The sequence below is a fragment of the Dipodomys ordii genome, unplaced genomic scaffold (assembly GCF_000151885.1).
Source record: "Dipodomys ordii isolate 6190 unplaced genomic scaffold, Dord_2.0 Scaffold1, whole genome shotgun sequence".
Classification (NCBI taxonomy): Eukaryota; Metazoa; Chordata; class Mammalia; order Rodentia; family Heteromyidae; genus Dipodomys; species Dipodomys ordii.
In genome coordinates, this window is record NW_012267217.1 from 61545681 (window position 1) to 61570269 (window position 24589).

Genomic DNA, 24589 nt, shown 5'->3' on the forward strand with positions numbered 1-24589 from the left:
CGGGGAGGACCCGGGGCGCCTGGGCTCCCGGCCGGGGTCCGTCCTTCCCCGCGGACAGCGGCCGCATGAGCGCCCCGCACACGCACAGGTTCAAGGACACGGCGCCCTGGATGAACATGGCGTTGCGCCACCCGTACTCCGAGCACAGGTACTTGAGCAAGGCGGTCATCAGGAAGGTGCCGAACCCCGTCCCCGTGGTGCTGAGGCCCTGGGCCAGCGCTCGTCGCTTCTGGAAATACCTCCCCACTGTGACCACGGCGGGCAGGTAGGCCATCCCGCTGCCCAGGCCTGTGGGGGGAGAGGGGAGGCAAAGCACACGGCAGCCGGTGAGCGAGGCGCGGCGGGGGAGGGCGCCTGCGCAGCCCGCCCCGCTCTCCGCCGCTGGGGCTCCTGAACCAACCCACTGCCAGAGGGCCCGCGCTGGGGCGCACACCCGAAGTCCTAGCCACTCAGGAGGCTGAGATCTGAGGGTGACGGTGCGAAGGCAGCCGGGGCAGAAATGTCCCCAGGAGACTCTTATCTCCAGTTAACTACTCAAAAACTGCACCTGCTGCCATGGCTCCAGTGGTAGAACGCTAGCTTTGAGCCAAAGTCCAGACCCTCAGTTCAAGCCCCACAACCACAGAAGAAGAGAAGAAGAGGAGGGAGGAGGAATAAGGAAGGAGGGAGGAGGAGGAGAGAAGGTGGGTGCTGGTTGGCTCAGGCCTGTAATCTTAGCTACCCCAAGAGGCTGAGATCTGAGGATGGTGGTTTGAAGTTATCCTGGCAGGAAAGTCGGTGAGACTCTTATCTCCAATAAACTACTCAGAAAAAGCCAGACGTGGGGCTGTGGCTCAAGTGGTAAAGTGTTAGCGTTGAGCAAAAGAAGCTCAGGGACAGTGCCTGAGCCCCAAGTTCAAGCCCCAGGACTGGCAAAAAAAGGGGAGGTAGGTTGGTTTTTGCTCACAGCTGTGGAGAATTGCAGTCTATGGCAAGTGATGGGAAGGTATGGCAGAACCAAAACAGCTCCCTTCCTGGAGGCCAGAAAGCAGAGAAAATAAAGAGCAGCATCCTAACCACCTCCTCCAGGACAGGCCCCATGACCTAACTTCCTCCCCAAAGGCCTCAGGTCCTAACATCGAATCCCACAGGATACATGACACCTTCCACATATGGCCTTTGTGGTTACCTCAGATCTAAACCACAGTAACTCCTTTCCTTCTATTAGTGTCTACTTACATTTTCTCTTTCTAATAAGGCGTCATACCAAGGAGAAAAAGAAGCTCAGAGAAGCTTTAGAAAGAGCCTCTGCTGTTTCTGGTCCATTGTTTTTCCTGCCAGGCATTGCAGGACAATTTCCTTTAATGTCATACACAACATCTCTCTTCCATCAGAACGTGAATTTCTTGGGGACAGGACCATCTCAGTTCTAGCACTGCCTGGCTAGGCCTCACAAAAGTATGTATCCGGAAAGTGTTTATGTACAAGGGTACAATTTGCGTAAGATTGAGGAAAGAGCCAATTGGGTCAGCAACAAGTTGGAAGACTAAAAGGAATTATAAACATAAAGTATAGGTAGTTACTGGATATCAAGCCCACATAATTTTTGCACCTCTGATTTTCAATCCCATCTTTTGAAAATAGGAACAGTCCACTATTTACATTAACAAACACAATGCTGGCAAGAGATGGATATGTGGGAGGACCATCAATGTGTGGAAATTACTATACTTTCCACGCAGTTTTGCCCAGAACCTACAACTACTCTAATATTTATTTATTTATTTATTGGTTCTGGGGCCTGAACACTGGGCCTGGGCTCTGTCCCTCAGCTCCTCAGTTCGAGGCTAGCGCTCTTGAGCCACAGCACCACTTCCAGCTTTTTTCTTTTTGCTTATGTGGTGCTGAGGAATAGAACCCAGGGCCTCATGCATGCTAGGCAAGTACTCTACCACTGAGCCACCTTCCCAGCTCCAAAACTTCCTGCCATTTTTTTTTGGTCGGTGGTGGGGCTTGAACTCTGGGTCTGGGTACCCTCTCTGGGCAATTCAGCTCAAGAGGAGCGCTCTACCACTTGAATCACAGCACCACTTTACAACTACTCCAAACACACACACAAACCTAAAAATAGACAAAATATATAAAAATAAAAAGTAAAATATATAAAGTGATACACTGTTGGTCAAGCAGGTCTATTCTCATCTTTCAGAGAGAGAAACCATGAGCCTCACTTCACAGGCCCAGTGGACCCCATTTTTTCCTGATGCTCCAGACCACTCAACATAAAAGCAGCCTAACAGTATAAAGGACATGTCGACCAGTGTCTCTGTCCAGAGCTGAGCCTTTCTTGTTCAGCATGATTTAACAGGGTTAGAGTTACCTACATGCGGGAGGGGACAGAGCAGTCGCCATCCACAGAAACAATGGCTCCCATCCTCCCGTGCTCGCCACATGCCTGGTTCCATTTCACACAACCTTCCCAAGCAGCTGCCGTTTCCCCACTGCTAACAATGGAGCATCAGCCTGAGTTTCTCACAAAAGCCCCAAGAAACACTGGCGCCTCATTTACCTTGGAGCTGAGATGTTGACAGAAACAGAAGCCAGTGATCCTTCTGGCGTGGGGGGTTGGATGGATACCAGTGTTTGCAGAGCAACTGAATGAGCTTTTAAGTGACTCTCAGCAGATGGTAGGAAGTCACGAAGCCTTCTGCCAAGCCCCAGTGAGGGCTGCAATATCCCAGTAAGAAGCATTAGGGGGAAAATGAGTATGAAAAGGACTGGTAGCAGAACATGGTGGTGTATACCTGTAATCCCAGCCTTTGGGAGGAAGAGGAAGGAAGGTGGAGAGTTCAAAATCAGCCTGGCTACACAATAAGACCCCAACTTTCAACCAAACTCCATATCAGTCTTCTTTTTTTTTGTTATTATTACTACTACTACTTTTACTGCTACTCTATTTCATTGCATAGTGAATCCAATGCATGTTGGGGATTACAGGGATGCGCCATCATGCTTTATGTAGTTATTTACCTTAACATTAAGGTGAACTATTCAAAATCTAATCAAGCTCTAAGTTTCCTTCTGTAGCCTAAACTAAAATTAATTTTTAAAAACGTTCCAGCTATTTTCATGTTCCTATTTGGATGTATAGTCTGTCGATTGTTTTGTCTAGTTTTTTTTTGTTGTTGTTGTTGTTGTGGTGGTGGTGGTGGTGGTGGTGCTGCTGCTGCTGGGGATTAGATTTAGGGTCTTATACATGTGAGACTCAGAGCAAGTACTTAACTGCTAAGTTATCCCCTCACCCCTATCTAGTGTTTTTGAGACTGCTCTGACTTAAACATCATGAATGTAAAGGTTCCATATAGGTATATTTGGGCACAGGTAACTCATGCCTGTAATCCTACCTACTCAGGAGGCTGAGATCTGAGGATCTAGGTTCAAAGCTAGCCCAGGCAGGAAAATCTGTGAGACTCTTATCTTCAAGTAACTACCAGAAAACCAGAAGTGGAGCTGTGGTTCAAAGTGGTATAGCACTACTAACCTTTGAGCAGAAGAGCTCAAGGACAGTGCTCAGGCTGGAGTTCAAGCCCCACAACTGACCAAAAAAAAAAAAAGAGGAAGGAGCTAATACCCTCTTCCAGAGCAGGCCCAATGACCTAACTTCCTCCCAGTAGGCCTCACTCCTAAAGGGTTTACTCCCACATTAGTCTACCTTCTACAAACCCAAGAGACATCCTGCTCTATCACTTATATTCTCGAGAGGCCCATCCAGAACATTCTGTTTAAGAGGAAACCTCCCCCTTCTACCACTTCCATTCCCCAAAGCCCCTACCCTACTCTGCTTTTCTTTGTTCCTATGGGACTGAGGCATATGGTTTACGTATTTATAATGTGTACTTTATTTGGTGGTATTGGAGTTTGAACTCAGGGCCAAGAGTTTGTTAGACTGGCACACTCTTACTTGAGCCATGCCTTCTTCCCATGGCATCTACTGCTGACGGTCTGCCTAGGCCTCTCTTTGCTAGACTATAATCTTCACAAGGGCAGGGTCTTCTGTTTTGATCGCTGTTCTAGCACACGGCCTGGCACATAGCAGATCAATGGCAGAAAGTTCTATGGCGAGATACAATGGTCAAATTTTGATATAATAGCAACCTTTTTTTTTTTTTCAAGCAAGATGAATTTTACATCTCTAAGGCTAAAGTACAAAGAAAGCTGGCTGCAAAATAGGTGTATTTGGAGCTGGTCACCAGTGGCTCACACCTGTCATCCTAGCTACTCGGGCGGCTGAGATCTGAAGATTGTGGTTCAAAGTCAGCATGGGCAGGAAAATCTGTGAGACTCTAATCTCCAACTAAACCCTAAAATTTAGATGTGGAACTGTGGTTCAAGTGATAGAACATTAGTCTAAGGACCAAGCTAAGGACCGTGCCCAGGCCTGGAATTCAAGCCCCAGAACTGATATACACATATACACACCAGAAAATAGGTGAATCTATGGCTATTCTTAAAACACCAATTTCAGCCCTGCATTGATTAATGACAGGACTAGTCCTGAGAAATGTGTCCCTAGGCCATTTGTCATTGAGCAAACATCATAAAGGTACTTACACAATGGCAATGTCAGCTAGTGATCCAATCTCATGGACCACTGTCATAGGTACAATCTATCACTGACCCAAATGTCATACAGCCCAGCCTGCATTTATTAAAGAACCCACAGATTCTTTGATATTAGGTATGATAGCAGTATTATCACTTCTACGACACTATTGGGAAGAACCCAGATGTCTTGAGTATGAATCCTATTCTGCTTTCCTTAAGGAACATATGACTTTGATCAAGTCAGTTAAACACTCTTTGGCTCAGCTTTCTCATTAGTAAGTCAAAGACAACACCATCTGCTGTTTCTGTGTTGTCCTGAGATACATAGAATTTACATATATTTGCATATATTACACATGTAAATCATATGTAAATGTAACCTACCTGTGTTGTAACAAAGGATCGATTAGTGTTAATCTCTTACTTCTTACAACAAGCTACTGGCTAATGAAACATTTTAAATCCAATTCAAAGTAAGGTTTTAACAAACAACGATTTAATGAATTTTCATATACCCATCACTTCCACAGTTAGCAACTCAGGACCAATTTTGTTACCACCTCCTCCATATTATTTTGAAGCAAATACTGAATATATTATTTTATGTAGGAATACTTTAGGATAAATCTCCAAATGTCAGAATTATTTAAGCAGCATAATCATATCATCTCATTTGAATAAAAAAATAAACAATTCCTTGATGTCCTCAAATATCCAGAAAATGTTCAAATTTCCAAATGTCTCATAGATAACTATTTATAAAAATACAAGCACTTGTGTGCTTAAATCAGGATCAAAGAGACCCACATGCTGCTTTGTTGATACCTATGCTGAGTCTCTGTTGGCTTTTTCTTTTCCTTGCAGTTTATTTATTGAAGAAACGGGGTCATTTGTCCTGTGGAATTTCCTCACACTCCAGATTTTGCCAATGTCACAAAATAGTTTAATTAAGAACATGATCTATCAATTATGGTCATTAACATCCTACATTTTGTTTTGTTTTTGTTCTTTTTGAAAAAGGCCTTAAACTTGTGATTCTCCTGCCTCAGCCTCCAGAGTGCTGGGATTACAGGCGGTTACCACCATGCTAGTAACACCTTAAATTTCATATAGCTATAGATTTCTAAGCAGCCATAGTATAAAATGACCCATGGGAACAGGACTGATGGGCATGAGCAGAACAATGTTAATTCTACGTGGTATAAAATGCATGCTTCCAACAAATGCAGCAGTGGCACTCACTAGACACTATGTTGAAAATGAACTAGACAACTTGAAGGTGGGGATGGGAGGGAAAAACTGGGAGAGCAAGGGAAAGGGTGACATTTACAAAAAGAAATGTACTCTTCATCCGACAGTACATCACCTTTATAATAACAATAAAAATTTATAAATGTTTCCATATATGAGGAACAAAGTCTGTATCCAGTGTTACATGCATCAGATTTCTGCTATGAAGCCCATTCATGCTCTTACCAGCATCCATCCTCCCCTTTTTTTTGGTGGTCCTGGAGTTTGAACTCAGGGCTTTGCACTTGCTAGACAATGCTCTACCTCTTGAGACATACCCAAAGCCCTTTTGGCTGCAGTTAATTTCCTTCCTTCCTTGTTTCCTTCCTTGTTTCCTTCCTTGTTTCCTTCCTTCCTTCCTTCCTTCCTTCCTTCCTTCTGTTCTTCCCTTCCCTCCCTTCCTTCCCTTCCCTCCCTTCCTTCCCTTCCTTCCCTTCCCTTTTCCCTCCCTCCCTTCCTCCCTCCCCCCTCCCTCCTTCCCTCCCTCTCTCTCTCTCTTTCTCTCTTTCTTTCCAAGACTGGGACTCATACTCGGTATCTGACGCTTCCCCTCATTGACTAGCTCTTTACTGACAACCACACCCCTGCTGTGGTTACTTGCAACACAGAGTCTTATTCCTAGCTTAGACTGTCCTGGACCAATCTGGTTATGTGTGAAATAGGGTCTCACTGGTAGCCTGAACAGCCCTGGACTGCAGTCCTCTTATTATACTTCTTACCATAGTTGGGTGCCAGGCAAGCACCATTATATCCAGCCTTTTCTGATGAGATAGTCTTAAGAACTTCTTTTGTTTTTTGGCCTGGATGGCCTAGACTTGTGAGTCTCCTATATATGCCACTATGCCTAGCTATTAGTTGAAGGTTTCACAACCTTTATGCCTGGGCTGACCTTGAGCTACAATCCTCCTCTCCCCACCCCCCTTCCGCCCCATCTCCACAGAATAGCTAGGATTATAGGCGTGAGGGACTAGTGTGTGACTCTGCTCCCCATAATTAGCACAATTCTCACAAAAGCATAGGGGATATGTAGACTTACTTAAAGCCTCCAAAATATCAGAGCAGGGCTCTGGGCCAACTCTTGAGACACAGTTTAAAGGAGGCATGGAAAAGGCAGGTTGGGCAGGGAGATGTCCAGAGGGAGACAAAATCCTATGGTCCAGGTCAGCATGGACGGAGAGACAGTACCTTTAGGAGCCAGGCAAAGCTTGGCAAAGCTGTAGAAACTTGCCTAAAATTCCATGGCTGAGGCAGGTTGCTCAGAGGGGTGTCCATCTGTTTGGTAGGAGGGCATTCCCTGGCAGTTGAATTGTTTAAATACTATATATAATATTTAATATATATATAATATTTAATATATATAGTTATATATATATATTACATAGATCTGCTTCAAATGCTCTTTGGAATGAAGAAGACTATCAACAAAGTCTCTCCTAAATGTAAATCATGTGACACCATTGGGCCTCACTGATGACCACTCAGTGACACTTTGCATAGGGAACCCAAAACTGCTTTGGCTAGGTTTTCCATTTACATATGTGCTGATTCCAGAGGCTTCCTTTGGATTTTCCCTGGGAAAAAAACTTGGCCAGAATAACATCTTTCCAAAAACATCTTTCTAGCTAGGAGCTGGTAGTTCATGCCTGTAACCCTAGCGACTCAAGAGGCTGAGATCTGAAGATCATGGATTGAAACCAGCCCAGGCAAGAAAGTCTTTGAGACGATTAACTTCATTTAATCAGCAGTTAATCTCCAATTAATCAGCTTTGGCTCAGTGGTAGTCCTCTAAGCTTTGAGCACCAGAGCTCAGGAGCTAGTGGCTCACACCTTTAATCCTAGCTACTCAGCAGGCTGAGATCCAAGGATCACAGTTCAAAGCCATCTTGGGCAGGAAAGTCTGTGAGACTCAGAACAGCATCCAAGGGCTGAATTTGAGCATCAGTACTGGCACCCCCAACAAAAGACCAGAATTCCAAACCAACTCCCCACTCCTCCCCCCCAGTATTGGGGCTTGAACTCAGGGCCTGATCATTGTCCTTGAGCTTTGGTGCTCAAAGCTAGCACACTCTACCACTTGAGCCACAGCGCCACTTCCAGCTTTTTCTGAGCAGTTTATTAGAGATAAGAGTCTCATGGACTTTACAGCGTGGGCTGGCTTTGAACCATGATCCTCAGATCTCAGCCTTCCGAATAGCTAGGGTTACAGGCATGAGCCACCAGTGCCTGGCTCAAACCAATTTTTAACACAGGTCCAATGTATCATTTATCAGGGGGACTGTAGCTCTGTATGCAAAAAGGATCAGGCTGGTTCAGGTTCTTTGACACATAATTGCAAAGGGAAGTAACTCATTAGGTGTTTGAATGCTGTACCTGTTGATAAAGGAAATTACAGCTGGGAAAACATTTCACAGTACACAGCCAACTACTGGGCAGTCAATTTCAATCTGTCCCTGGGATGACACCTCGCTGAGCTCCCGATTTGCTTCTTAGAATCCCTCCTTCCTGCGTGTGCGTGACTTGCTCCTTCATTAATTTCAACTGCCCGGAAAGCAGAGTCATTCTGTGATTCATCCTCCATCTGATTAAATGCAAAAACGGTTTTTCATTTCCTTAACACTTATCTATTCTCTGAACTAAGTGTCCTCAACTCTTCTTTTCCTCTAGGAGAGTGGTCTCACATTCCAAACTGGTGTAGGAAGTTTAAAGTTGACGTTGGTTCTTTGAGAGGCCAGGTACCCAGTGGTTAGGTCAGTTTCCCACCCTGAAACCACATGTGACATCAGAGCTATGGAGTGGGGCTGGGGAGCAGAACAGGAATGTGTTAGTGTGTCTCTTTTCTTCACCGTGAAGCCCATTGCCCAAATGCCTAATACAACATATAATACAAAATGATAAAAAGAGGGCTTGGGGGCTGGGAAGGTGGCTCAGTGGTAGAGTGCTTGCCTTGCATGTCTGAGGCCCTGGGTTTGATTCCTCAGCACCACATAAACAGAAAAAGCTGGAAGTGGTGCTGTGGTTCAAGCGGTAGAGCACTAGCCTTGAGCTGAAGAGCTGAGGGACAGCGCCCAGGCCCAGAGTTCAGGTCCCACAGAGTGTTTGCCTAGCATGCTGGGTTCGATTCCTCAGTACCATATAAACAAACAAAAAAACAACAAAACAGCAACTAGCAATCATTTAAACAGATTATAAAAAGAACATGCTTACCAGCGGTCACCCCGAAAGTAATGAAGAGATATTGCACGTTGGCTGCATAGGCGCTCAGCACCCAGCCCAGCGAGTTCAACAGGCCTCCGACAATGGTGGTTTGCCGACACCCACAGGTGTTAATGAACAAGCCGATGAAAGGCCCTGCCACAGAGCATCAGAAAAGAAGATGACTAGGTTTCCCTGCTGCCTTACGAAATCCTCATGCCAACACAGAATAACACCTTATGAGGGATGTTTTAAATAAGGCAAAAACAAGCCAGGTACTGCCTGTGATCCTCGCTATTCAGGAGGCTGGGATCTGAGGATCCTGGTTCAAAGCCAGCCCAGGGTAGATAAATCCAAGAGACTCTTATCTCTATTATCTCTAATGAACCACTAAAAAGCCAGAAGGAAAGCTATGGCTCAAGTGGTAGAGCACTGGGCTTGAGCAAAAGAGCTAAAGGCCCACTACCCAAGTTCTGAGTTCAAGCCCCAGTACTGGCACCAAAACAAGGAAAAACAAAACAAAAAATGAAAGTATGAAACCCTTTTAACATGCAGAGAGGGAAGGGAGGGAGAGACAGAGAGCCATCAGACAGCAGCACGAAATGATAATAAAACACACACACACACAGGCTCATTCCTCAAGTGGTCGAGGTGCCATGCTCATTCTCTAGATGCATTTTTCTGACTCCAAACAAACTTTGGAAAATGCTTGGAATCAGTTGGCAATATTTAAACAGTAAGAAAAACTCACATAGCAAAACAAAACACTAATGACAACCCAAACCAGCTTTTCACAGAGCTCCAGCCAGCAGGAGCCATGGTGGTGTATGGCCCTGCTGGGCTGCGTCACAGTCTCGCCCCTTCCCCTGGCCTCATACTCGCCTCCCTGCCTCAGTTGCCTCATTTATTTGCTCTCTTTACTTATCTGAGCTTTTGACCCCCTATTCAAAAAGGGTACAAGAAGGGAGTTCTCTGAACTCCTTTGCGTTCAGCCTGTTGTCATGACAACACAAATCAAGCTGTAAAGTACTGATTGTCATTGCTTCAATATTCAGTTCTTGTTGACTTTCCAGGTCCTTGATTGGACCTGTTGTCATGACAACACAAATCAAGCTGTAAGGTACTGATGATCATTGCTTCCACATTCTGTCCCTGTTGACTCTCCAGGTCCTTGACTGGACCCAACAGGCTATGCATTTAAGACAGTGTGGAGACACAGGAACTCACCTTGTAGTGCAAGAATGTACACTACGCAACTGGGTTGCCTAGCAACCAGTTCTATATAATGTACTACATGCTAATCACTTCCTTAGCTCTTCCGATCTGGTGCCAGTCCTGGAGCTTGAATCTGGAGTCTCATGCTCTTGCTTAGATTTTTTTTGCTCAAGGCTAGTGCTCTACCTCTTGGGCCATAGCTACACTGCTGGCTTTTTGCTGGTTTGCAAATAAGAGTTTCTCAGCTTTGTCTACCCAGATTGTCTTGGAATTGCCATGATCCTGAAGATAGCTAGGATTGTAGTCTAGAGCCACTGGGATCTGCCTGCAGCTTTGGTTTTTAAACATGAGTCTCCTTGATTTTTCTCCTTGGTTTTATGGTGATTTCTGATTTCTTCAAAGCTGAATGTTTGCCTTATGATCAATAGTCTGTGCTCAAATAGCAATCCAGATTTTACCAGTACAACGTGATTCAGAAAGATGGCACATTCTGAGCAGCTCCTTATTTTTTATTATTGTGTTGTAGATACTGGGGTGAGAGAAAACTCAAAACACTCTACCAGTTGATCCACACCCCAAACGCTTTGCTTTCAGATTTTCAGGTAAGAGTCTATATTGCGTTTGCCCAGGCTAGCCCCAGTCGCTGGTCCTCCTTACTATCCGACATTACAGGTTTGCACCACCGTGCCTGGCTTGCTGCTGAGATAGTCCCCAACTGAGATCCCAGTGTCTGCCTCTTGATTGGATACAGGGAGTTACAGGGATACACCACCATGCTGGGCATCATACTTTATGTAGTTAATTACCTTAACATTAAGGTGAACTAGTCAAAATCTAATCAAGCTCTAAGTTTCCCTCTTTAGTCTAAACTATTTTTTTAACATTCCAGCTTTCTTTATGTTCTATTTGGATATACAGTTTGTCAATTATTTTGTCTAGTTTGTTTTTGGGTGCATGTGTGGTGCTGGGGATTGGATTCAGGGTCTCATGCATGTGAGACTCAGAGCAAGTACTTAATTGCTAAGTTATGCCCCCAGCCCTAGCTAGTGTTTTTGAGACTGCTCTATCCTAAACATCTTGAATGTAAAGACTTCTCATATATGCAGCCAGGTACCAGTAGCTCACACCTGCAATCCTAGCTCCTCAGGAGGCTGAGATCTGAGGATCATAGTTCCAAACCAGCCTGTGCAGGAAAGTCTATGAGATTTTTTTTTTTTTTTGCCAGTCGTGGGGCCTGAACTCTGGGCCTGGACACTGTCCCTCAGCTCTTCAACTCAAGGCTAGCACTCTACCACTTAAGCCACAGTGCCACTCAGCTTTTTCTGCTTATGTGGTGTTGAGGAATTGAACCCAGGGCCTCATGCATGCGAGGTAAGCACTCTACCACCGAGCCACCTTCCCAGCCCTCTATGAGATTCTTATCTCCAGTTAACCACCAAAATGCTGGAAGTAGATCTATGGCTCAAGTAGTAGAACATTAGCTCAAGAACATGGCTCAGGCTCTGAGTTCAAGCCCCAGGACTGGCACACACATACAACAAAGACTTACCATACAGATATGTAAATTAAGCCCATGGATATAAAACTCTGAAGGAATCTGGTGGTTGGGCAATCAAAAATTCCTTAAGTTGAAGATAGTTCTTTCATTTTTCTAAATCCATATTCACTTGACCAAGCCAAACTTGGATGACTGACCATAAAAAGAAAAATGCATGATTCATTGGTGTGCCCTTTCAAGATATGAAAGGTCAAAGGTCACTGCAATAGCTCAGTGTTTTTCATATTACAGAAAATTTTCTGATGCTGATGCTTGTGAAATACGATACTAACAAAGCATTTGAGGGAGGAAAAAAATCACATCAGTCAAATATATGCAGAGGAGTTTTATAAATCAGACAGAGGGTATTGACTTTACTGATTAAACCATATGTAGTTAACAGTCTGTTGTGTTTATTTTTGTTTGGGCATTGTTGGGGATTTGAACACAGGGCCTCGTACTTGCTGACAAATATTCTACCACCAGACCCAAATTCCCAGCCTTAAACTTTTAAGGTGTGTGTGTGTGTGTGTGTGTGTGTTGTTTTGTGCCAGTCCTGGCTTAAACTCAGGGCCTGAGCACTGTCCCTGAGCTTTTTTGCTCAAGGCTAGCACTCTACCACTTGAATCACAGCTCCACTTCTAGCTTTTTAGTGGTTAATTGAACAGAAGAATCTCATAGATTTCCAGCCTAAGCTGGGTTCAAACCAAAATCCTCAGATCTCAGCCTCCTGGGTAGCTAGGATTACAGTGTGAGCCCCTGGGCCAGACTGTGTGTAGTTTTAGTTTAGTTTTGTGCTGGCTGGGGGGGCTTGAAGCCAGAGCCTTAATGCTGTCCCTGAGCTTCTGTGCTCAAGGCTAGAGCTCTACCACTGGAGTCATACATATTCTCACTTCCAGGTTTTTTTGCTGGTTATTTCGAGAAAAGCATTTCACAAACTTTCCTGCCTAGGATGGCTTTGAACTTAGACCCTGAGATCTCAACCACCTGAGTAGCAGGATCACCTCCTGGGTGATCTTCCCACCTCCACCTCCTAAGTAGCTGTGATGATAGGTATTCACCACCACACCAAGACCAACAGCTCTTTCATGCTTGGCAACGTCAGTTCTTCACAATTTGCAATTGGGTAACCTCAGACCAGAAATGCTGTTATGAAATAGCACACATTAAAAAAATAACTCAAAGCCAAGCTTTCTAGCTCTTATTTTCTAACCATTGTTCACTGATGGCCAGCCACAATGCCAAGATCCAATCATAGTTTCAAAATGAAAAGAATTCCCCTCACACTTTGCAGTGGGAATAAGGAAAGCTAGAGACAATGCTCTGGCCATGCCTCCCTCTTTGGTGAGCAACTGGATGAATTGGAAGGAGACTGCAAGCATGACTCCAACTCTACAGAAGAAATCTGAGTCTTGGCCATTTCCCACACAGCATGGGGTCCAATGGCTGTAGGAAATTGCTTCAGGAAAGCATCTCAGGAAAGCATCTGACAGGCAGCGAAAAGCACAAGAGAAGAGCAACAAGCTGAGGTTTTCCCTGAACCTTGCCAGTGGTCAGGGGGAAAAGGAAAACCAATCTTTTGAAACCTAGGTCTCTTAGGGTAACTCTTACTTTGGTGATGATTTAAGTACTTAAAAATCAATGGCTCCCAGCCTTAGCTGAACACTGGAGTCACTTAGAAACTTAAAACAAAACCTTTTTACTACTTGGAGCCTATCTTTGAGGATTCTGGTTTCATGCAGCCTGAGCAACAGGACTTTTGTTTTTGTTGTTGTTTGTGTATGACAGTACTGGGGTTTGAACTCAGGTCCTGGGCACTGTTCCTTAGCTTTTTCATTCAAGGCTGGTGGTTTACCAGTTGAACCACAGCTCCACCTCCAGCTTTTGGGTGGTTAATTGGAGGAAAGAGTCTCACAGACTTTTCCTGCTTCAGGCTGGCTTCAAACCATGATCCTCAGATCTCAGCCTCCTAAATAGCTAGAATTACAGGTGTGCGATACCAGGCACCATCAGAATTCTTAAAAGCCCCCCAGGTAGTTCTGATGTACATCCACAACTGGCAACCACATCATCTTTTGTAGCCCATGGGTTTTCCCCAACAAATATGGCACCCAGACTTATTCCAAGAGCCATCTGGCAGAGATAGGAGCTGGTTACATTTTGTGAAAAGTTGGGATACTGGGAAACCCATGCTAGTAAAGAATGAATGAGCCAGGCAATTGTGGCTCACGCCTGTAACCATAGCTACTCAGGAGGCTGAGATCTGAGGATCATGGTTCAAAGCCAGCCCAGGCAGGGTCCATGAGACTCTAATCTCCAATAAAACACCAGAAAACCAGCAGTGGTTGCTGTGGCTCAAGAGAGCGTTGAGCTGAAGAGCTGAATGTCAGCGCCCAGGTCCAGAGTTCAGGCTCCATGACTGACACAAAAATAAATAAAAAAAATGAAAGCATGCATTTATTAATTGACTGTATGCAAATCACTGACCAAGAAAGAGATGGCTTTCTACTACATTTCTGGATTATTATTTTTTTTGCTCGATTAGGGTAGCTGCATGCACATGGACTGCATAGATGGACATAGCACAGTGAAACCCCTTTGTGCAACTAATGTATGCTCATAAAAATTGGAGAAAAAGAGGTAACCCCAAACTGCTTCCAGTGATCAGACAATGCAAACAATTTAGCCTTAGTCACTTCAAATCTCTGTCCAGCTCTCACTTGCGGGGGAGGTGGGCAGAAGGCAATGGAGGACCAGCATGGCAGGCCATCCCACTCACTCACTGGCTGACCCCTTTGGGAAGTTACTTAGTGTCTGCGAGCAGCACCTGTTCTTCCTCTGTTAGGTAGAAATGACAGACCGGCCTCCTGCATCTGGATGGAGAGCGGGTGCTAAATAAAGGAGAGCCATCATACTAGTTCCTGAGTTGGAAAAGTTCTGTTTCAACCTATCTGCAGCCAGCCTATACCAGACCGCTTAGGATCACGAACAGTGATTGCTGGTCACCCTGCTGTGTTAGGATATCAGAGCTCCAGGGCAAACGAGGCTCATCCAGCAGGACGCTAGAAATGTTAGACTAGGCCAGACACCAGGGGCTCACGAGTGTCATCCTAGCTACTCAGGAGGCTGAGATCTGAGGATCTCAATTCAAGGCTAGCCCAGGGCAGATAAATCCAAGAGACTCTTATCTCCAATACACCAACAAAAAGTAAGAAGTAGAAGTATGGCTCAAGTGGTAGAGCACCAGCCATGAGTGAAAAAGCCAAGTAAGAGTGTAAGGCCCAGGGTTCAAGTCCTAGTACAGGCAGAGAAAAAAAATGATCATGCATTTCACCCTTTCTGAGTGCATCTCCAAAAACCATGTCCAACCACTTCAGGACTGGATTCTTCCTGCTTCTTTCTATAGCCCGTGAAACAAAATTGTATCCAAGACAACCTCATTGGATAGTTTGAAAATACTGGCCTGTTCTAGTTGGTTGTTTTTTGTTGTTGTTGTTTGTACATGTATCTATTTCTTAGGTTGATCTATATTTTGTAGAAACATAATGTTTTTTTTCTTCTGTAACCTATGGAGAAGACAGAATGACAACCCACATAAATCCCAGAACATTCCCCATGATAAGATGAACTTGTCTGCATTTGTCATAACACTCCCAGTATTGTGTGTGTGTGTGTGTGTGTGTGTGTGTGTGTTTGGTATTGGTGTTTGTGCTGGTATTGGGGCTTGTCTCAGGGCCTCACATTCCTTGTTTGGCTTTTTCATTCATAGTTGTTGCTCTATTACTAGAGCTACATCTCCTTCTACAAGTCCCAGTGTTAACAAAACCAGCATAGAGTCCAAGGAGTCTGTTAGTAATATTTCAGATAAAAATGATTCATCAGTAATTCTCTCACACCCAAAGTCGTGTCCTTAATTTGAAAGCCAGCTCAGTATTAATTTTATTTCTTTTTTTGGGGGGGAAGATACACATATTTGCATACCACAGCATGGAAAATAACCTTTTGTCTTGTTTTCTGTCATTAGCACTGCTGTTGTCATTCATGTTGTTTCATTGACAGAATAACTTATAGTAAATGCCAGCCAAGAGGAACAGCTCTCTGAATTATAATTGAGCAATTAATTAGTAGTGTAGAAATCAGAGATTCCAATCACACATGCATATGCCTGTCTAATACATATTCACAAAGCCAGAGAAGCTCAGGAGGCCTTTAAAAGTTTCCTGTATAAAATAGGAAAATTTTGGCCAGGTACTGATGGCTCACACCTGTAATCTCCTAACTACTCAGGAGGCTGAGATCTGAGGATCCAGGTTTAAAGCCACCCTGAACAGCAAAGTCAAGAATAATCTTTTTTTTTTTTTTAGCTTGCTTGCTTGCCTTTTTTTTTTTTTTTTGCCAACCTGGGCACTGTCTCTGAGTTTCTTATGCTCAAGGATAGCACTCTACCATTTGAGCCACAGCACCACTTCCAGCTTTTTCTGTGTATGTGGTACTGAGGAATTGAACCCAGGGCTTCATGCATGCTAGGCAAGCACCTTCCACTAAGCCATATTCCCCGCCCCCAGAATAATCTTATCTCCAATAACTACTAAAAAAAAAAGTCAGAAGTGGAGCTGTGGATCTAGTGGTAGAGCACTAGCCTTGAACAAAAAAGCTCAGAAACAGCACCTAGGTCTTGAGTTCAAGCCCTAGAATTGGCACAAAAAAAAAAAGGAAACTTTTAAATTAAAAAAACCTATCAGAATTTTTACTTTCAGGTGAAACAACTGAAGATCCTCAGAGAATAGTGGTGATAATTACCTCAGAGGATTGCCAAGAGAATGAAATAATATTAAATGGGACAACATAAGGGAAATGACCACATACGTGATCATTGTTGCCATAATAACATAATAAGTTCCCGGTTTAGAATCTTTACCTATTTAAGATTGCTGAATGGTTAGGCTCATTAGAAAATACAAGAATAAACTAGGCATTGGTGGCTCATGCCTGTAATCCTAGCCACTCAGGAGGCTGAGATCTGAGGATCATTGTTCAAAGCTAGCTAGGGGCAGGAAAGTCTGTGAGACTCTTTTCAATTAATCAGCAAAAGGCTAGAAAGAGAGGCATGACCCAGGTGGTAAGTGCCAACCTTGAGCAAAAAAGCTAAGCAAGCTTCTGTGCATGCGCGTGCCACGTGTGCACGTGCACATATGCATACGCATACGTATGCATATACATACACACACACAGAGCTTTATTCAGGAGCCAGAGCATCAGGACAGGGTTTAGACATGCATGTGAACCTAGGCCCTTCCCCACACATTGTTTGTGTGACTTTGGAGACCAGTCACTTGACTCTCCTAAGCTCTTTTATGAAATGGTTGCAATCATTCTCTCACCATGCTGTTAGGATTAAATGAAATACAACTACTACAGCAGACCCTCATACTTATTTTTGTTGTTCATTTTTAATTATGTTTAAATGGCATGGAAAGAGGAAGCATGGTGAATCTGAAAAAGCACTCATGGTGACTTATTTTCCTCCCAGTTCTGGTTTGAGTTTTGGTAGCTATTAACCACATTAGAAGAAACCCACCATTTTAGCTGCAGGACAAGGAAATTATGTTCCTGCTCTTCACTCTGCTCATCTTGCTAGGAAATGGCCCTGGTCTGCAGATGGGCAGGGAGAGGCTCTGGCTCCGTGCAAGGGCCATGGCGTTTAGTGTCTGGAGTCTACAGATGTGCTACTGACTTTCCTCATAGCCACAAAGAACATTCTTGACAAAGGATTTGATCAATGAAGAAAGGGTTTCAAGATGCAAAATCAAAATCAGAGAAAACTAAGCATAGAAGGTAATATTCAGAAACAACTTTTTAAAAATCCAAATGGAAATAACCGCAGTCTCTATTAGTATATGATTAGCATACACAAACACTACATTATATACTATATATTCATCAATATTAAATAGAACCGGGCATAGTGGCAGGAGCCTGCAATCTGAGCACTTATGAGGCTGAGGCAGAGGGATTTTGAGATTGAAGGAAGCCTGGGCTACATAGTAAGACCCTGTCTCAAAAACAAAATAAACATTAAAGATAATAATACATGATTATAATGATTCATAATACTTCAGAAATTAGATTTGGGACAAAAGAATGTTTTTAAATGATTACGTTTTAAAATCCTTCCAGTATTTACAACATTCAAGTAGTTGCATCACACTGAAATGACAGTGTACCATTCCAATTCCACAGACAATGCCAAAGACAGGAGACGGAATGGTGCAGCAGGTGGAGTTCAGGTGGGAGTTAGTACTCAGGATGGATGGTGATAGTGGCCACCCACCTTGTGAAGAAAGTTAATAGCACTAAACTATACACCGAAAACATGGCTAAAATGGTGGTGTGTGTGTGTGTGTGTGTGTGTGTGTGCGCGTGCGCGCGCGCTTACACGCGCACGCATCCATGTGCCAGTCCTAGAGCTTGAACACTATCTACGAGCTTTCTTCCAAGGCTAGCACTCCAGTTGAGCCACAACTCCACTTCTGGCTTTTGTGGTGCTTAATTGGTGATAAGAGTCTCACAGACTTCCCTGCACTGGCCTTGAACAGCCATCCTCACCTTTCAGCTTCCTGAGTAGCTAGCATTACAGGCATGAACCATGGAGCCTGTACATTTCTATGAGTGACAGGGTTAACACCTCCTGTCCAATGGCTCAGCAATAGAGAGCACTCCTGGCAGTGTGGCCTGGCATTCTACAATCCCTGCTCTAAGACAGTTGCCCAGGAACATACCCACGATCAAGGTGATGCCCATGCTCAGAGAGCTGACCCAGGCTGTCAGGCCACGGCTCTGTTGGAATTCCTCCAGCCACTCCACATTGAGGACTCCAAGGGCCATTTGGGAGCCCATGATGAGAATGTGCACAAAGAAAGAAGAGAGGACCATCATCCAAGCCCAGCCGCCATCAATGTCCGGGTGGGGCTTGAGTGTCTTCTTATCCTTGGGGTCATCTTCAAAATCATAGCCAACATCTTCGTGACTTGTATACATGGTCCAAGCTTTTCTGAAATACACAGAGCAAACAATTCCACTGACTGTCAAAACCAAAGAGAATCCCCATCATCTTTGGACACCAGCCCGACCTTCCATCCCCAGCCCGACCTCCCATCATGCGCCAAGTGCCTCCAACAGCACCTGGGGTTCAGCTTCATCACTGCCATGTGGATTCGGGAATGCTCCTTCTCACAGGTCACGTGCTCTTTATGACACCTGTTTGTTCTTTAGTCATCCCATATATAGGTATCCTATGTAAGCATGATTGTTTGATTGTGCCCAGTCCTCGGGGCTTAAATTCAGGAACTGGGCACCATCCTTGAGCTTTTTTTGCTCAAGGCTAGTGCTCTATCACTTGAGCCATGCCTCTACTCCTGGCTCTTTTGGTGGTTAACTAACAATAAGAGCCTCACACACTTGCCTGCCCAGGCTGGCTTTGAACTGCAATCCTAAGATCTCAAGTAGCAAGGATTACAAGTGTAAACCACGGGCACCTGGCTATAATCTTATAATCTTGGAAAGACTCAGAGACAGGAAGTGACTTCCCAAGGAGTAAGAGAAAGAGATGAAGAGAGAGGGAGAGAAAGAAGGAAGGAGAAAGGGAAAGGAGAAAGAGAAAGAAAAACAGATAGCGACTTCAGATACTCAACAGGTAAGGATCGAGAGGAACATAGTTCAAGTTTAAGCTAGGCAAAACACCGCACCCAATCTCAACAAACAAACTGGGAGTGGTGGTTCAAACCTATTGTCCTCAGTTTCATGGAAAGGTAGGAAGATCCTGGCCCAAGGTTGGTTCTGTAGAAAAGGAAAGAGAGACCATCTAAAAATTAATGAAAGCAAAAAGGGGGTGTACCTGAACTTGCCTAGCAAGTGTGTGGCATATCTCAGTTCCACCAGAGAGGGAAGGAGAGAAGGGAGGGAGGGAATGAAGACGTGAAGACAACAATGATACCAACTGATTCTGGAGCCCATGGGCTGTGTTAGTCTTGATCAGGAGGAGCGATGGCAGAGGAAGGCTAGATGGAGCTAAGATGGCAGGCTGTCACTGGTGAACAAGGGAGTTAGGCCACTGCGGGGGCCTCCATGTTCACGGTTAAGGAAGTGATACTGCCTAGAAAAGTACATGATCGCTGGGCAGTTCCAAAGACCCCACGGTGGGCTACAGGTGGGCTGCACGGTGCCAGCCAAGGGCACTGCCCCACACCTTGCAATAGTCAGGTGTGTAGTGCACTCCAACCCGCATGCACATCAGTTGCTCTGCTTTGCTTCATTAAGTGCCAGCGGCTCTAGACAGTCACAGGTGAATGCCCCCTCCCCATGAAACAGTGCTTTGCTCGTCTAAGTTCCAAACAAGCATGTTGAGTTTCACATGTCTTCTTAGACTCTTTCATTCATCTTTTTTTGTTGTTGTTGGTCATGGAGCTTGAACTCTGGGCCTGAGCGCTGTCCCTGCGTGGAGCCGCAACTCCTCTTCCAGTTTTCTGGTGGTTCATTGGAGATAAGAATCTCAAGGACTTTCCTGCACCGGCCAGCTTTGAACCTTGATCCTCAGCTCTCAGCCTCCTGAGTAGCTAAGGTGACAGGCTTGAGCCACCAGCGCCCATCTCATTCAATGCAAATTAAATACCTATTCCAGTGCTCTGCTGTTCCCAAGTAAATATCAGTATTCTTTGGAGAATTTCTGTTTTCACTTTAGACAGGAGGATTGAATTGCATTAAATTGCACAGTGCGTATAGTAGTGTCGGCGCATCTGGCACCTGGGCTAAACCTTACAATCACTTTTTTTTTTTTTTTTTGCCTATAGGCAGCAGCACAGCATGTTATGGTTGTGACAAAATAAAAGTGATATTACCTCCACCACTCCGCACCCACTTAAAGATTTCATTTCTGCTGAAGGTTTAAAGTAGTAAAACCTAGTACAAGGTTGGGAGGTATAAACCTGGTGTGGAAACGTAGCAGGGCTTGTACTCAGGGCCTTGTGACCTTGCTTGGCTTTTTCTGCTCGAGACTGCTACTCTACTACCTGAGCCATACCTCTACTTCCAGCTTTTTGCTGGTTAAGTGGAGATTAGAGTTTCCTAGATTTTTTTGTTTTAACCTGGGCTGGCTTCTAACCTTGATCCTCAGATCTCAGCCTCCTGAGTAGGTAGAATTTCAGGCATGAGCCACCATTGCTGGGCTTATACTCCCCCCCCCCCTTTTCTAGGGCTTGAACTCAGGGCCTCATGATTTCAGTTGGCTTTTTGTTGTTGTTGTTGTTGTTGTTCATGGGGCTTGAACTCTAGGCCTGGGTTCTTCAGCTCAAGGCCAGTGCTCTACCACTTGAGCCACAGTGCCACTACCAGTTTTCTGGTGGTTCATTGGAAATGAGTCTCACGGACTTTCCTGCCCGGGCTGGCTTTGAACCACGATCCTCAGATCTCAGCCTCTTGAGGAGCTAGGATTACAGGCGTGAGCCACTGGTGCCCAGCTCAGTTGGCTTTTTCTGCTCAAGGCTGGTACTCTACCTCTTGAGCCATGCCTCCACTTCTGGATTTTTGCTAGTTATTCAGAGAGGAGACTCTTACAGATGTCTGGCTAGGATGGCTTCAAATCTTAATCTTCAGATCTTGACCTCCTGTGTAGTCTCTTACACTTCAAGAGTCAACTAGGTTAACCAGGCACAGGGGCTCATGCCTGTAATCCTAGCTACTCAGGAGGAAAAAATGAGGGGGATCATGGTTGGAGGCTACTCTAGGCAAAAGTTGGAGAGATGCCATCTCAACCAATGAAAAGTAGGGTATGACTTGCCATTCTAACAACATAGGAAGAGTGTGTAAGTGGCTAGAAGTATCGGTTAGCCCAAGCATAAATGTGAGAACCGGCTTGAATAATGATGAAAGCAAAAAGGGCTGGGGTTGCAGCTCATGTAGTAGAGCACCTGCCCAACATGTGCAGGGTTCTGAATTCAAATCCCAGTGCTGCCAAAAAAGAAAAGAAAAAATATCCAACTGAACTTCTAAGAGTATAACTTTGCAATAATAAAAACAACCAACCTGAAAACATTGCTAACACCCAACACCAAGGTACTGTGCCTGTTAAACCAACCAATTATGAGCTAGCTCAACAATGCATCTGTGAAGATAAGAGAAAGGCCAAGCCAAGGTGGAACTCGGGGCAGGGATTACAAGATGTGCAGATGCCACACCTCCTTCCCTGTGGAGCTGTGGTCCAAACCTATCTGCAGAAAAGCAGCCGAGGGCCACACCAGGAGAACGGTCCCAGGGATTAGTCTCTCCACAGAGATGGTCTTTCAGGAAATGTCTCCCTTCTTCTTACTTAGTAGCAAAAAGAAATCCGAAATAAATGTATATTGTTAAGCAAATAGGAAAGTGGAGGTTCCTTTCCATCTTTGAAAAATCTAAGTCTTTTGCTTCTAAATAAGTAGCTTAATCATAAAAGAGAGAAAAACTATATAAATCAAGAGACATTTGTCTTTAGAAGTCTTCCAATCTATCTTGGGCTTGAGGCTGGAGTCGATGTGTGTATTTGTATGTGCAAGCATGTGTGTGTGTGCGTGCACGCTCTTGCGTGTGCCCCTAGCTCCTTCCAAAAGTGGGAGCCTGCCTAGGGCTAGAAAGGGAGTCAGAGCTAGGTGCTGGTGGCTCATGCTTATAATCCTACTCAGGAGGATGAGATCTAAAGGATCATGGTTCAAAGCCAGCCCAGGCAGGAAAGTCCATGAGACTCTGATCTCCAACTAACCACTAGAAAACCAGAAGTGGAACTGCAGCTCAAAGTGGTTGAGCACAAGCCTTGAATGAAAAAGCTCAGAAAGCCAGGCACCAGTGGCTCATGCCTATAATCCTAGCTACTCAGGAGGCTTAGATCTGAGGATCAAGGTTCAAAGCCAGCCTGGCAGGAAAGTCCGTGAGACTCTTATCTCCAATGAACCACCAGAAAACCAGAAGTAGTGCTGTGGCTTAAGTGGTAGAGTGCTAGCCTTGAGCTGAAGCGCTCAGGCACAGCGCCCAGGCCCAGAGTTCAAGCCCCAAGACCAAAAAACAAAAAAACTCAGAGACAGCACCAGGGCCCTTAGTCACTACCGATGGGGGAGGGGAGTAATCTTAGTTCTCACCAGTTACATGCAGAATCCTAAGGAACAAGAACAAGAGGTGGGCAGCTTGACACAGCTCTCAGAGCCCCTTGTGAATGACTGTGTCAACTTACAATAGAAGGCAAGGCTCCGCTGTATTGAAGAAGATATTTTCTCAAGTCCATTTACAACTAAAAAAAAAAAAGTCTGCACTACTGCTCCTGCTATAAAGTTGCAGCTTTTCAACCCACAGAAAAGTATTTGATGTATAAGCACTTTTCTTGAAATATTAAGTGCTTTTCTAAGGCAATGTGATGAACTTTATATTCTTCCTGAATTATTTATTTTATGGGTTAGGAGGTACAGTTGCCATCAGAATGTTCTGGGCATTTCCAGTTATCTGCTCATAAATTAATGACATTGAATATCACTTAGCAGACCATTTTTACTCAAGAGGCGTAACAATGGGTTCTAGCCAGTCTCCCCTGCAGCCTGCTACAGAAGGATAGGATGGGCAGGAAGGTCTTTCAAGATAGTTGTTTGCATTTTACTCCTTCACGGGACACAGGGCTGCAGGGGCTTCACCTGTGCCCTCGTTCCCCCCTCAACTGGTCCCTGAATTGGGGATTGAATTCCCACATATATATAGTATATTTAATATATAATATGTACAACATAATACATATGCATATATAGTTTATGTATATATTTCTAATTCGTATATAGCTAGTATATGTACAACACATATGCTATATTATATATTATAAATATCCGTAAATGCTTGCACAAAGGTGTTTCCGTTCAACATCAGTTTGTGAGCCCAATCATTGGATCAGTATCACCCCTTCATTGTTGTCCCTCATCTCTCCCAACCCCACCCATCCCCTCAATTTACCTAGTTCCATTTTCACATATATACATTGAATATTATGACTGTATTTGACCACTTTTCCTCTCTCCATTCATCTGCCCCACCCCGTCCCTTGGCCGAACCCACGTTCCAGCGTTCTGGTATTCATTCTGTCAAGCTTTAAGTTAGTTGTTCAAAGGGGTTCACTATTAGAACCCTCCCCTGCATACACCACACTGTAATTACTGTGTCTGGGTGGACAGACATATGACCCTGCATATGGCCACACATGTATGTATAATTTAGGTCTATTCTTGGCCTCCAGTCTGTAACGCAAACGCTGCGCAACTTGGGCCACACCCCGTACTTTTTCTTCTGTTTTGTGTTTTAGGCAGGGCCTCATTTTTGAGTGACATCCGACCCGCTACCTTTTGCCGCAGGTATTTTGGCCAGTAGAGGGCGCGCGCGGGGCCCAGCGCCCCGGTGGCGGGAGCCGCGGGATCTCGGCTGGGACGGCGCTGCAGTACTCGGCCCACCCGGCTGCGCGCAGAGGGTCTAGAAGAAGCGACCCCGCGGGTCAGGACAGTGCCGGAAGGCCTCTCCACTACCATCCTGTCCAAACGTCTCCTTTCACCGAGGAACCGGAGCCAATGGTCCGATGGAAACCCTGGCCAGACTGTCAGGAGCGGGGCCCACATCCGAACCCAGGTCTGCAGGATTCCAGGGCTGTCGCCATCTGTCCACCCACCTGTCCATCCGTCCATCCATCTATCCGTCCAGCCACACACACACACACACACACAC

At 44.9% G+C, this 24589-nt stretch overlaps 1 protein-coding gene across 1 annotated transcript in view; it reads right to left on the minus strand.

Moving 5' to 3' along the window:
* The window catches only part of Slc16a14 (solute carrier family 16, member 14), a 26321-nt gene extending 6672 nt beyond the window's left edge, over positions 1-19649 (minus strand). Inside the window, exons 1-4 of the mRNA XM_013027468.1 lie at positions 19602-19649; positions 18598-18869; positions 9079-9222; positions 11-288 (exon numbers count right to left, since the gene is read on the minus strand). Of these exons, the coding sequence (XP_012882922.1) occupies positions 11-288; positions 9079-9222; positions 18598-18856 (681 nt within the window). The 5' untranslated portion in view covers positions 18857-18869; positions 19602-19649. The remainder of the gene's footprint in view (positions 1-10; positions 289-9078; positions 9223-18597; positions 18870-19601) is intronic.
* Positions 19650-24589: the final 4940 nt, after the last annotated feature.